General features: G+C 64.3%; 1 protein-coding gene across 7 annotated transcripts in view; it reads left to right on the forward strand.

Annotated features, from left to right (window-relative positions):
• The window catches only part of LOC138822917 (regulator of G-protein signaling 12-like), a 74,861-nt gene extending 62,897 nt beyond the window's left edge, over positions 1–11,964 (forward strand). For 4 of the 7 annotated variants that reach the window (XM_070015888.1, XM_070015893.1, XM_070015892.1 and 1 more), the window contains 6 exons: positions 106–232; positions 1,815–1,911; positions 3,237–3,307; positions 3,702–3,855; positions 5,115–5,612; positions 10,694–11,012. In XM_070015888.1, coding sequence (XP_069871989.1) covers positions 106–232; positions 1,815–1,911; positions 3,237–3,307; positions 3,702–3,855; positions 5,115–5,612; positions 10,694–10,899 — 1,153 coding nt within the window. In that variant the 3' untranslated portion in view covers positions 10,900–11,012. Of the gene's footprint in view, positions 1–105; positions 233–1,814; positions 1,912–3,236; positions 3,308–3,630; positions 3,669–3,701; positions 3,856–5,114; positions 5,613–10,693; positions 11,013–11,887 lie in introns of those variants that run through there. The other 3 variants (XM_070015887.1, XM_070015890.1, XM_070015889.1) reach the window with 3 other exon arrangements.
• The last annotated feature ends 770 nt before the right edge of the window (positions 11,965–12,734 follow it).

Below are 12,734 nucleotides of genomic sequence, written 5' to 3' on the forward strand. Positions count from 1 at the left end.
CTGCGGTGCTGTGTCCGGTGCCCTGTCCTGTCCGTAAGGTGACCTGTGGTCTTCACTGCAGGCTGATGCGAGTCTCTGAAAACGTCCCTCGTCCCTTCCCCTCAGGCTGGATCTCGTTCCGATTAACCGGTCCGTGGGCCTGAAGGCCAAGCCCACCAAGCCCGTCACGGAGGTGCTGCGGCCCGTGGTGGCCAAGTACGGCCTGGACCTGGGCAGCCTGCTGGTGAGGCTGGTGAGTGTTCTCCACGCGGGCCTGGCCTGGTTCTTTGGCGCCTCCATCTCTGCACCGACAAGGACCCGGTGAGGGGCTGGCACGGGCACGCCGTGTGCCACAGCCTCCCTGCCGCCGCTCCACTCCACCCTGTGGGAAAAACCCTTGTTCACTTGCACGGCTGTGGAAGACCTGCCATGTGCCCAAGGCGTTACTTCAGGGAACTCACAGAGACGCAGAGGCCCCGAGCCGTCCCAGCCCTCTGCGGGCTGGCGGGCGCTCCCAGAGCCGCGCCTGATGCATCAGGGCGCCGCCTGGCACGCGCGCTGGGCCGAGGAGGGAGACGCAGGCCAGGAGCGGCGGCGGGCAGGCATCTCTGCCGCCGCTGCTGTGAGCACACTGAGTGTGCGCTGAGTGTGCGCGGCGGGGGCGTGGCGGTGTGCCGAGGCAGCGGCTCCTTCCTTGGCTGTGACTTCACATATGTTAAGGATGTTACTTTTCTCTCAAATTGGCTTCAAAATCGCTCAAGAGCTTTGATGCAACCAGGAGGAACTTACTCAATTATTCAAGAACACGAGCTCAGGGGGAACCTGAAGCGGTCTGCCCTGCCCCAGATTCTAGAAGTACCGGGCAGAGGCAGACCCGGCCCGGCTCCCAGCATGCCTCCCTCCTGCGTCCTGCCCAGGGCCTAGGTGGTCGCTTAGCCCCAGGGCCTCAGTTTCTCTATCTGCCAAGTGAGGTGTGGAGGGCTGTCTGGTGCTCCAGGGGTCTTTCTCCGTGGCAGGGGCTCCCAGGCAGCCCCCTCCAACCCTGCATTCCTCCACACCAGGAGTCAGTGACCCCTTTAGTCACCTGGCAGGTGTACAGACCGAAGTCCAGCTGGGACGCTGGCCATAGCGTGGCCAGCCGTGGCCCCTTCGAGCCCCGCCTTTCTGGTCAGGTTAGGCACACTCCTAATGACAGGGAGTTTAAAATGCGAGCGAGAAGTTCAGGTACCCCTGTGTGTGTGTGTGCATGTGTACTTGGGGCCTGGATGCTGTCCCTGAGCTTTCTCAAGGCTAGCTCTCTACCATTCAGGACATAGCCCCACTTCCAGATTTTTTGTGGTACGTTGGAGATAAAACCCCACAGGCTTCACTGTGTGGGTTGGCTTTGACCTGCAGTCCTCAGCGCTCAGCATCCTGAGAGCGAGGCTTGCAGGCGCGAGCCACGCGGCGCAAACAACGGTGGTGGTGAGTGAGCAGCAAGAGGGACCAGCAAGACAGAGGGCGCTTGCAGCAAAGGCGGGGCACCGGCCCTGGGCCCTAATTTCCATTGGGGTGCTCCTCACAGGTTTAGGAAGAGAGGAGGCAGGGAGGTTTAGGCCAGCCCTCAGGGGTTGTGAGCGGGAGACGTGTCGTGCTCACAGCATGGCCTCTGTGCCCTCGTCACCTGACTGCGGGAAGGGCTGCCCTGCCCGGCCTTCAGGGCCCTGGCCCGGGGGCACCCCGTATGAGATGCCTTTAAGCCTGGGTCATTCCTGCACCCAGTGGCTGGGCTGTGAGCAAGTGTTCCAGAAAGCTCCAACCTCAGTCAATGATCAGTGTGTCCTCTTTGTCTCTAGAGCGGGGAGAAGGAGCCCCTGGACCTCGGTGCCCCTATCTCCAGTCTGGACGGGCAGCGGGTGGTCCTGGAGGAGAAAGACTCTTGCAGAGGGAAAGGTGAGTTGGCCTGTGTCCCCTGCCCCTGCCTCCAGCCTGCTGCTGCGGTTGATGAGTGGCTGTTGTCTTCCGACTGACCGCCTTAGGCCCTCATGTGGGGGGGAGGAGGGGGCGAGGGGGGAGGGAGGGGGCGAGGGGGGAGGAGGGAGGGGAGGGGGGGAGGAGGGAGGGGAGGGGGCGCCCTGGCCTTACTCTCAGCTGGGGTGCTGCCCACTGCCATCACCAGGCTGGGCAGGGCCCTGAGGGCCTCCTGGCCGTTCAGCTGGGGCCATTCCGGGACTGTCCCTCTGGTAGGACAGACATGAGGACACTCAGTCTGCAGGACATAAGGGACACGGGGCCCCTTTGTGATTCAGGGACTGTCTAGGTGGAGGAGGAATTTTCTAGAAATTTGCCTTGGGGTGCTCTGCATGGAGGAGCGACCCCGAGGGCTGTGTGTGAGGTGGCGGTGCAGGCCTGTCCCCATGCTGCCGACCAGGTGGGGGTGCGTCCCTCCTGCTCAGTCCTCGACCAGGTGGGGGTGCGTCCCTCCTGCTCAGTCCTCGACCAGGTGGGGGTGCGTCCCTCCTGCTCAGTCCTCGTCCCAGCTTTGCCTCCTCCCACCGCCTCTGCTGCAGTGAGGGCCTGCCCCCCCTCCCACCCCCGCCCTGGAGGCCATGGGCTGAGGGCCTGCCCCCCCTCCCGCCCCCGCCCTGGAGGCCGTGGGCTGAGGGCCTGCCCCCCCTCCCGCCCCCCCCCACCGCCTCTGCTGCAGTGAGGCCTGCCCCCCACCCCCACCCCCCACCCCCTGCCCTGGAGGCCATGGGCTGAGTGCAGGCCAGGGCTCCGCCCACTGGGGGTGTGGCCTCAGCACTCCCCCCCCCCCCTTGGGTACTGGTGGATACGAGCCTCCTGTCCTGCTCAGGCCTGCTGGGAAGGGGCAGGCTGGACCCGTTTGTCATGACTGTAAAACTTACTTCCCAAGGAGTGCGCAGGCGGTTGGGTATGGAACGGGGTTCCAGCTCGCTGCTCCAAAAAGCAGGCGGCACACTCACGCAGAACGCTGCGGTGCCCCATCCACCGCCAGCCGGGCAGACCCGAGGGCCGTGGATCTGCGGGGTGGGGGAGGTGGGGAGGAGGATGGGAGGCCTGGGAGGCCCAGGGCCGTGGCCTGCCGGGTGAGCAGGATGGGGAGGCCGCCCCGGGTTCTACGGGGCGGGGGAGGCCCGGGCACCTCTGGCTTCTCTGCTGCTTTGCTGTCCAAGGCAGAAGAGGCGGCTGGCATTGTGTGCCGGCGTGGTGAGCCTCTGCCGCTGTAAAGCTCATCTTGGTGTTGGCATCCACAGACAAACAGAAGGGCGCCCCAGGCAAGCAGAAGGCCGTCCCGAGCTCCAGTCCCAGAAGCCACGCAGCCTCGGTGATTCCCTCACACCCCGGCCTCCCTGCCGCTCCCGCCCTTCCCAGCAGCTCTCAGCTCCTTGCCCCCCTCCCCTCCCCCCGCTGGGCTCCGCCGTGGCCCTGCTTGTGTCTGGGGGAGGCTCTGCTTTCAGGGGTGGGCGCCACGCCCCGTGGGGTCTCCCCTCGGTTCCCCCGGGGCTGGCTCTCACTCGGCTGGGTCTTGCGCTTTCTTTTCTTCTGCAGTGGTGGTGGGGACACATACTGTGCTTGTTGTAAGCAATTATTGTGATTGATTTTCTGCAATGCACCTAAAAATTCTGTATCAATGCCCCTGTGTCTCAGGTATGACAGATGAATTGTGTATTGTCCTATGTTGAAATGTAAGTAGAACTTTGACTTTCCTTCTAATGCAGGGAGAGGAAAGAACACTAGGCAAGTCTAATTCTATTAAAATAAAAGGAGAAAATGGAAAAAATGCTAGGGATCCCCGGCTTTCAAAGAGAGAAGAATCTATTGCAAAGATTGGGAAAAAAAAATATCAGAAAATTAATTTGGACGAAGCTGAGGGTATGTGTACTCTTTAAACCCTGGTTTTCAGTAAATGCACTACCACTTTCTGTCCATCCAGCAGCCCCTTCGCCCGTCTGGCAGCGGGCGCCCAGAGGCTACACAACCCCAGGCAGCGGCTGTGACTGCTGCAGCCTCTCTCCCCTCCCCCGACGTGAGCTGCCCCCCCCCCCCCCGCGTGGGGACGTGGCTGGCTGCCAGGAGGGAGCGCGGGGTCTGAGCCGGGAAGGCCTACGGCTTGCTAACCTCCGCCCCCCCCCCCCCCCCGCCTTGGGCCCTGGAGCCGCGCGGAGCCCTTGCAGGCCTAGGGACAGGCGCCATTACTGGAGCACGTTCTTCCTTTGGCAGCTTATGACGAGAAGCTTGGAAAGCAAGACCTGCGCCCCAGCCTCACAGCGAGCACACGCCGCCTGCCTCCCTTGGCTTCCCAGCCAGCGGGCCGTGTGCAGCTCTGGGGACACGGGCCGGGGCCGGGGCTCCCTGGGGTCTGTGCACTCGGTGCCACTTCCACGCCGGGGCACGTTCAGGCACCCTGAGCTTTACAGTGAGACACGAGGGGGAGGGGCTCTGGGGGGCCAGGTGGGGTGCCAGGCACAGGGAGTCCTTCCCTGGGAGCCAGCAGTCCAGGCCCAGGGCTACGGAGCTCTGAGGGCCGGAGGAGCTGTGAGGGGCCTCCTCTCGGATGGCTGGGGGGGGGCGCCCTCTGCCCAGCACGCAGATGAATTTGAGCCCCTCTCCCCCTCCCTGTCATGCCTGCTGCGGCCCTCCCTGTCCTCTGTGCGTAGGCCACTGGCTTCCAACTTTGGGTCTGTAGCTGCAGCAGGGGCCCCTGGCTCTGTCATGCCCTGGTCTGGCCTTCCTTTCTGCCTCGACCTCAGAAGGGAGCCAGGGCTTTGGTGTGGACTCAGAGCTCTAGCAGCACACTGTGGAGCACCCAGCACTCAGCACCCACAGTGCTCAGTTTTGAGCTTTCTGGGCTGGGACTTCGCAGTGTGGTTTGCAGGGTGTCCTACAGCTAGCCGTTTTACACAGCGAAAACAGGTTGTGCGATCAGCCAGGTGTTGGGCTCTGCTCTGACGCTGCGGCTCACCGCTGCTGGCTGGCGGCTGGCTGGCGGCCGGAGTGCAGGGCAGCAGGCAGCTCGGGGCGGGGCGGGGCGGGCCCTCCCCCTCCCCCTCCCCCTCCCCTCCCCCTCTCCCTCCCCAGCCAGCCTCCCAGAAGTCTAAAACACTGACGTTCTTTCGGTTTTCCTCCGACAGAGTTTTTTGAGCTCATTTCCAAAGCTCAGAGCAACAGAGCAGATGACCAGCGTGGACTGCTAAGGAAGGAGGACCTGGTGCTGCCTGACTTCCTCCGCCTCCCTGCCGGCTGCACGGAGCTGGCCCCGGCCAAGGGCTTCAGCGAGAGAGCCGCAGCCAGCCACGGCCGGGGGAGAGTGGCCCGGCGCGGGGACAGCTGGGAGCCAGCCCCAGACCCCAGCGACAGCCCGGCCACCAGCCCGGGCTCAGCCCAGAGTCCCAGCTCGTCCCACAGCGCCCCGGAGCCCCCTGGGGCGCCCCTGAGCCCCTCCCCGCGGCAGGACGGCACCGCGCAGGTCTGGAGGAGGCCATCTCCAGACGCGGAGGCTGGGGGCATCCAGACCGTGGAGGACGAGCACGTGGCCGACCTGACCCTGGTGGCGGAAGGGGACATCAGCAGCCCCAACAGCACGCTGTTGCCCCCCAGCCCCCAGGACCTCCCTGGACCCCCGAAGCCAGGTACCTCCAAGTTCTGACCTGCGCCCGGGCTGCTCGGGGGTAAAAGGGACAGCGTGGCCCTGCCCTGCCCTGCCCTCGTGCGGGACGGCCTCCTTTGCCGGTTCTGAGACGCGGGTGTGGGTGGCAGCCAAGGGCGAGCCGCCAGGCCACCTCGCCGCGGCGCGCAGGCGGAGGGGTGAGCCAGGCTCAGGGACGGCCTGGGCAGGGCCGGTGTGAAACGTGGATTACTTTTTGAAGTCACACAGCTGGCTTTTCAGTGTCTCAGTCTCAAGTCGGAACTGTAACTAGCATCCACCCCGAGCAAGTCAGCGAGCCCCTGTGTTCGCAGAGCCCGGGGCCCCGGCCCGGCCCCGCAGCTGCGTGGGGGGCACTGGCTCCCGGCCGTGCCCCGGGCCGCGTGCTGTGCCCTGGGCCAGTGCTGCTCCTCCCATGGCGTTCGCCAGTCTCGAGTGTTTGTGTCCAGGAGTTTCCGGATGAAAGCATGAAGTTTAGTGTGTGCAGGTGAACAGCATGACTCCTGGCAGGAATGCGTCCTCCCTGGGTCCCACTCGGGACTGGCCGGGTTCTCCAGGGCACGCGTGGCTGTTCGGGTGGACGCGCCCCACCCCCCACCCCCCGTGCCTCCGCCGTGCCCCGCCGGGGCAGCCGGGGCAGCCAGGCCCTGCTCCCGGCGCGGCCTCCAGCCTCCGCCAGCTCAGAGCAGCCGTGGCCAGTGCATGTTCTGCGCACCACACACATCTGGGCATTTGGGGGGCATTGCAGTAGGGTGAGCTCCCTAGAACTCTGTCCTCTGAGGTCTCCTGTGAGCTTCTTGGGCCCCTGGCCTGCGTCCTGTGTCCTTCCGCTCCTCTGTGGCTCCTGTTCGCAGTTCCCACCTGTGCTCTGATCTGTGTCCTTCTGAGAGTAATAAACTCTAGATCTCAACCCTCACTAGTTTCAAACTCTTTTCTTTTTCATTTGAAAATGTGTTTCCACAACTTAGAAATGTATAGATATGTTTCTTCCCTAGGAAAGTATCACACATTTCTGGGAAATTAAATGGACTTACCTTAATACACTGGCTTAAAAAACAAAAAAAAGCAGACCGTTCGGTTGGCAAAGCCCTGCGCCCCCTCGCACTGGCTCTGCCCAGCTGTCCCCAGGCAGGCACCGCAGCCGTCTCGAAAGTGGGGATGGAGTGGCCCCGCATGGCCCTCCCACCTGAGGGGCCCCACCCGGGCTCCCATCACAGGGGCATTCTGGGACGGAGGTGGTGCTGGGTGGACGGAGGTTGCCAGAATTGCTCAAGCCAGGAGCTGAGATCTGCTCTGGGGCCGGCGGCTGTGGAGCTCTTTCCCCTGGGTGCGCACTGGACGTATGGTGTGGCTGCGTGTGCTGGCTCTGTGCCCCTCCGTGCGGTGCAGCCAGCTTCTGTGGAGAGCCATGCCATGTCGTTTAGCCACACAGGACCAGGTTTCCAACCATGGAGGTACTGGGCAGGGGCAGCAGCACTCAGCGTGGCACCCGGCCGGGCCGCCTTTGCTGGAGCACCCTGTATGTGCCGGCAGGGGGCAGGGAGCTGGCTCTGCCCTGTGCCTGGAGACCAGGGCCCTGGCAGGACGGGGCTGGAGGCTGTGGTGTTGCCAGACAGCTGTGGGCACTGACGATCCGCTGCGAGTCGCCGCCTGGATGGATCCAGGCCTCTCAGGATCGTCTGTGGGAGAGGGCCCGGGTGGGGGAGGGATACCTGCTGTGCCGGTGTCTGTCCCTGTATGTGTGTGCTGTGTGTCTGCCATGGCGTGTCTGCCATGAGCGTGCCTGTCCATGAGCTTGTCTCCTGTGCGCATACCTCTCAGTGAGTATATCTGTCCATGAGCATGTCTGTCATGAGTGTACCAGTCTCTGTCTGCATGTGTGTGTCACTGTGTGACTGCTGTGCATGTCTGTGTGTGCGTGTGTGTGTCTGGGTCTGCCATGTGTCACTGTGTGTGTGTCTGTCTGCCGTGGGTGTGTCTGCGTGTGCGTGTGTGTCTGCTGCGCCCATGTCTCCATGTCTGTCTGTCTACCTTGCACATGTCTCCGCGTGTGTGTGTGCGTGTGTGTGTGTGCGTGTGTGTCTGCCGCGGGTGTCTGTGTGTGTGTACTCAGCTCCTTGGCCAGGGCTTCCTGGTGTGCCTTGCTCCGCCCTGGACCTGCCCCACGCTGCTTACCAGTGCAGGCTCCACCTGGACTTGCTCTCGTGGTGTCTAACAACTGCTGTGGAATGTCTCAGTGACAGGGCCACTAAGGCCCCTGCTCCGGGTGAGACAGTAGGATGCACTCCCACATCCGCGGGAGGGCGTGGGGACCCTGCCTTTGGCACCTTGTTCCCGGGAGGAAGAGGTGGTGATGGGTCAGAGGTCAGGGCTGCTTGGCTCTTGGAGAGTGCCTGGCCAGCAACGGTGCGGGGAGGGTCGCAGGGGCAGCAAGGGGCATCTGAGCCCTTGCAGGGCCTGTCCCATGCGCATCCCGGAGGGTTCCTGTCCCCCGCCTCAGCCACTGGAGGCCAGCCTCAGTTTCCTGGCCAGTGAGGTCCTCTAGCCCCCCGGGGGGCTAGAGGCTATCCTGGGACAGGGCTCCTGAGGAGAGGCGAGGCCCTGTGTCCTGGTAGCTCAGCCACCAGTGTCTCCCGCGGGGGGCGGGGGAGGAAGGGGGGTGTCTGGCCATGGAGTCGCTCTGGGGCCTGTGGTGCTTCTTACGAGGTCCTTCCATGTTCCTCTCTACCAGCTGAGCCTAGGAGTGAGGTTTGGGGGGGCTCTGTGCCCCAGGGGTGGGGTCATTGGGACCTCTTAGCCTCCTGTGGCAGGAGCCCAGGAACCTGGCGCCAGTGACCACTCCCCAACTGGGCATACCCAGCCCTGCGTGGCGTCACACCAAGGCCAGCACAGACCCTGGCCCGGCTTGGCATCCACGCGGCGTCCCCGGGCCTGGGTTCCCATTCGGACGCCCGCCTCGCCAGGCACCCGGACCTCATCTCCCCCCAAAGCTGCCGCGACTCCTGCCCGCCCGGTCACCTGGAGGCCGCCCAGCACACATCCTGGCACCCGGGCGCTCCCTGCGGGTGTGCCGGCGGCCACCAGCTGCCATGGCTCTCAGAGCTGGCTGACCGCCTTGCCCCCACTGGTGACAACCTGCCCTCCAGCTGCGTCCACCGCAGCGTCCACAGGCCCCGCCCCCTCCTGGACGGCTCCCTGGCCTCTGCCCCCCGGGGCGGGGCTGGCCAGCAGCGCTCCGCAGCGCCCCCCATTCCCATCTTTGTCTACCTTGTGGCCCGGGGGCGCCGTCCTCCCTGGCTGTGTTCACCCCCCTTTGAGCCCAGTCAGTATTTATTGAGTGAGGAACTTTAGGCCAGCTCCACCCCTCGCAGAGTGTGGAGGTCTCGGAGTGGGGCCGAGGAGGCCTGTGGTGAAGCCGCATCCCAGGCTGGGGGCCGGGTTAGGGTCCCTTCCGGCAGGAGCCCGGGCCTTGGACAGCACCCGGGAATAGGTTGTGGGCAGAGCCTGGACGGGGTCCAGGGAGAGCCTGGGAGGTGGCTGAGGGGCCGGTGCCCCTTCCTGTGTCCGGTCCCCGCCTGTGTCTGGGGGGTGGCAGGACCCAGCCTAGATCAGACATAGCTTCATGGAGAGCATTTGTGGGTGGTGAAGAGCGGCCAGAGTCAGGGCAGTGGCCCAGGGGTGCCCGCCGGGCAGGGGAGGGCATCCCGGTTGTCAGGCCTCTGAGCAGCAGTGGGTGGGTGAAGAGCCGCAGGCATGAGCTGGCAGGCTGGTCAGCCAAGGGGCAGGCCGGGAGGGAAGGTCGTGGGGGAGCTGGGGCAGAGGGCACAAGGCAGGCCCTGCTAAGGCCTGTCCTGCCTCCTGGCCAGGGCCCATGGGGGGGCTACGGTGGCCCCTTCCTCAGGGCAGGCCCGGTGGGGACTGTGGGAAGAGCTTGGACCGGCCCCCCCCCCCAGCCACAGACATGGCAGGGTCCAGCACAGCCCGCGGGCACAGGAGGCAGACACACAGCCCCGCAGGCCCCGGCCCTGTAGCCTGGTGGAAAGTAGGGGCCAGGAGGGGTGAGGCGTGACCCCGGAGCGCTGGCAGGATGTGTGCAGAGTGACCAGAGGACTGAAGACAGGGAGACGCTTCCGGTCTTGTCAGCTCCACGTGCTGGCTCTGGGGTGCTCACGATGCAGAGGCTGGAGAGGCCCCCCCTCTGCCGCCCAGCCCCCGGGGAAGGGGGCTGTGGGGGAGGGGGGAAAGGAAGGGGATCAGGGCCTCCACAGTGCAGCTCAGAGGGAACTGAGGCTGGGGCGTGAGTGGAGCACGCCAGTTCTCACAGCCTGGGAGCAGGATTGCTCCCCGCGGTCCCCACAGCCCCTTCTCAGGGCGGCCCGGCCTATGCCGAGCGGCACTCCGGGCCCACCACTGCCTGCTGGCTGAAACGCACCGGCGTCCATCCCAGAGGGGCCACCACATGCCCCCGAGCCGGCTGGGACGGGGAGGATGGGGGGGGACTGGGGGGGGAGGACTGGAGGGGCTTGTGCCGAACCAGCAGCCAGGCGGGCGGACCACAGGCAAGGCCAGGGCCAGGCTGTATGGGGGCAGGTGGGGTGCCGAGGGGCTGGGCCTGGTGGAGACGGCTCTCCACGCCCCACTCTCTGGAGGCCAACTGATCCCAGGCCTAAACTCCCCCATCCGCCCGCAGCAGCTGTGCCTGCTGCTCCCCACTCACAGACCCGGCCAGGGCATCCGGGCAGATCAGCACAGGGACCGGCAGCTCCTGGGTGGAGGCTGCCAGGTGGGGCGAGGTTCGGCGCGGGGCCCGGCTGGCACTGGGTGGCGGTCTGCTCTGGGTGGCCGGGGGTGCTGGGCACCCTGGGGACTGCAGACGTGCTGGCGGACTCAGACCTTTCTGAGGAGGGTCCAGCAGCAGCTCCACATCTGGGAAGCCGACGCTCCCCGGCCTTCTTGCCCGGCCTGGGCCCTGGCTGGAGGGCCTCAGTGAGCACTCGTGGCTGTGGGGTGAGTGCTGGAAGGCCAGGGCTGGGCCAGTGGGTAACAGCCTCTCTTCTCCCCTGGCAGGGGGCAGGGCCCGTGGCAGCCAGGGCCTCCCAGTCAACAGGATCATCGACGTGGACCTTGTCACTGGCCCGGGCCCCGGGCTGGGGCTGTGGCCGGGTCCCCGGGGGAGGCCCGGTGGGCCGCAGACGTCAGACGGGCCCGGCCCGAGCCCCGTCCCAGGTGAGCCCTCCGTGCACACCGGCACGCACCGCGCCACCTTTGTCTGAAGCTGCCTGGCCCGGCCTCCATCTCAGACGCACAGTCCAGAGGCCCTGGACATGAGCCGTCCTCACCACACTCGGGGGCCAGGCCGGGCCTCAACCTCCACAAATAAAGTATTTTTGAGGACACATCGCGTGTTGGCCTCATGCTGAGTGCCGGGGGGTGGGCAGGGCTGCCCTTTCAATGAGAACACGCGGAGAGTCCGCCCAGGAGAAGGGACCCAGGAGGCCAGCAGTGAGCCAAGGAGGGGGAGGGGAGGACGCCGGACCCAGGAGGCCAGCAGTGGGCCAAGGGGGGGGGGAGGACGCCGGCTCCCAGCCCGAGAGCCTCCAGACCCAGACCCTGACCTCCTCTCCCTGTCCCTTGCAGATTGGGCCTGGTCTTTTTTTTTTGGTCAGTCATGGGGATTGAACTCAGGGCCTGGGCGCTGTCCCTCAACTCTGCAACTCAAGGCGAGCACTCAACCACTTGAGCCACAGTGCTACTTCTGGTTTTCTGGTGGTTTTTATTGGAGATAAGAGTCTCATGGACTTTCCTGCCCCGGCTGGCTTTGAACCGTGATCCTCAGATCTTAGCCTCCTGAGTAGGATGACAGGCACGGGCCACTGGCATCTGGCTTTTTTTTTTTTTTTGACAGTACTAAGGCTTGAACTCAGGGTCTTGGGCCCTTGCTCCATTTCAGCTGGTACGCTTCTACTTGAGTCACACCTCCACTTCTGGCTTTTTGATGGTTAAAGATTAGAGTCTCAGATTTGTCTGCCTGGGCTGACAGCACCATGATGCTCAGACCTCAGCCTCCTGAGCAGCTGGGATGACGGGCCTGAGCCACCACCCCCTGGCTAATCCTGTCTTTTGATGTCTGCCCCACTCTGTCTCAGGCCTAGGCTGGCCGCTAGTGGGGTAGAAATTGGCTGGTCAGTGTTCTGACTCCTGGGCACCAGCCTGGGGTCTTCTGGCCCCAGTCCCTGCGCCCTGACCTCGGCCTCTTAGCAGGTGGTCGTGAGGGCATCTCTGGAGGGACAATCCAAGCTGAAGCCTGACTGCATTCAAGGTCCAGAAAGAGGGTCAGGCAGTGCAAGGCCCTGGACAGAGTATTCCAGCTATGGCAAGAGCCCTGCCAGGAGGAGAAAGCTGTGTGCCACAGGGCGGGGTTGAACACAAGAACTGTGCCTCAGCCTTCGGGGAAAGCCTCAGCAGTAAGCAGCCTCTGGGGAGGCGGAGGTCTACCTGGTGACCATCCTGGTTGCGTTGTGTGTCAGAAGTCATCCAGGAGCCCAACACACAGTGTGCTGCTGTGGATGGGTCCAGAGAGCAGTTCCTGGTAGACTGCCTACGAAGGGAGTCAGTGCTACCGTGTCCTCAGTACCGCTTGACCCAGTACCACCTTGCCCTCAGTACCATCTTGACCCAGCACCACCTTGCCCTCAGTACCGCTTTGACCCAGCACCACCTTGCCCTCAGTACCGCTTTGACCCAGCACCACCTTGCCCTCAGTACTGCTTTGACCCAGCACCATCTTGCCCTCAGTACCATCTTGACCCAGCACCACCTTGCCTTCATTACCGCTTTGACCCAGCACCACCTTGCCCTCAGTACCATCTTGACCCAGCACCACCTTGCCCTCAGTACCATCTTGACCCAGTACCACCTTGTCCTCAGTACCGCTTTGTCCCAGCACCACCTCGCCTTTGTATCATCTTATCTTCTGCAACACCTTGCCTTTAGCACCCCCTGTGCCAACCTTTGTCCAATTTCATTCTCTCTGCACAGATGGGAGAAATGGAGGCCTGGAGAGAGTAGGGTTTGGGGTACACAGAAAACTTCAGTGCCCGGACAAAGT

This window comes from Dipodomys merriami, unplaced genomic scaffold (genome assembly GCF_024711535.1).
Source record: "Dipodomys merriami isolate MVZ:Mamm:240054 unplaced genomic scaffold, mDipMer1.0.p SCAF_1175, whole genome shotgun sequence".
NCBI lineage: Eukaryota > Metazoa > Chordata > Mammalia > Rodentia > Heteromyidae > Dipodomys > Dipodomys merriami.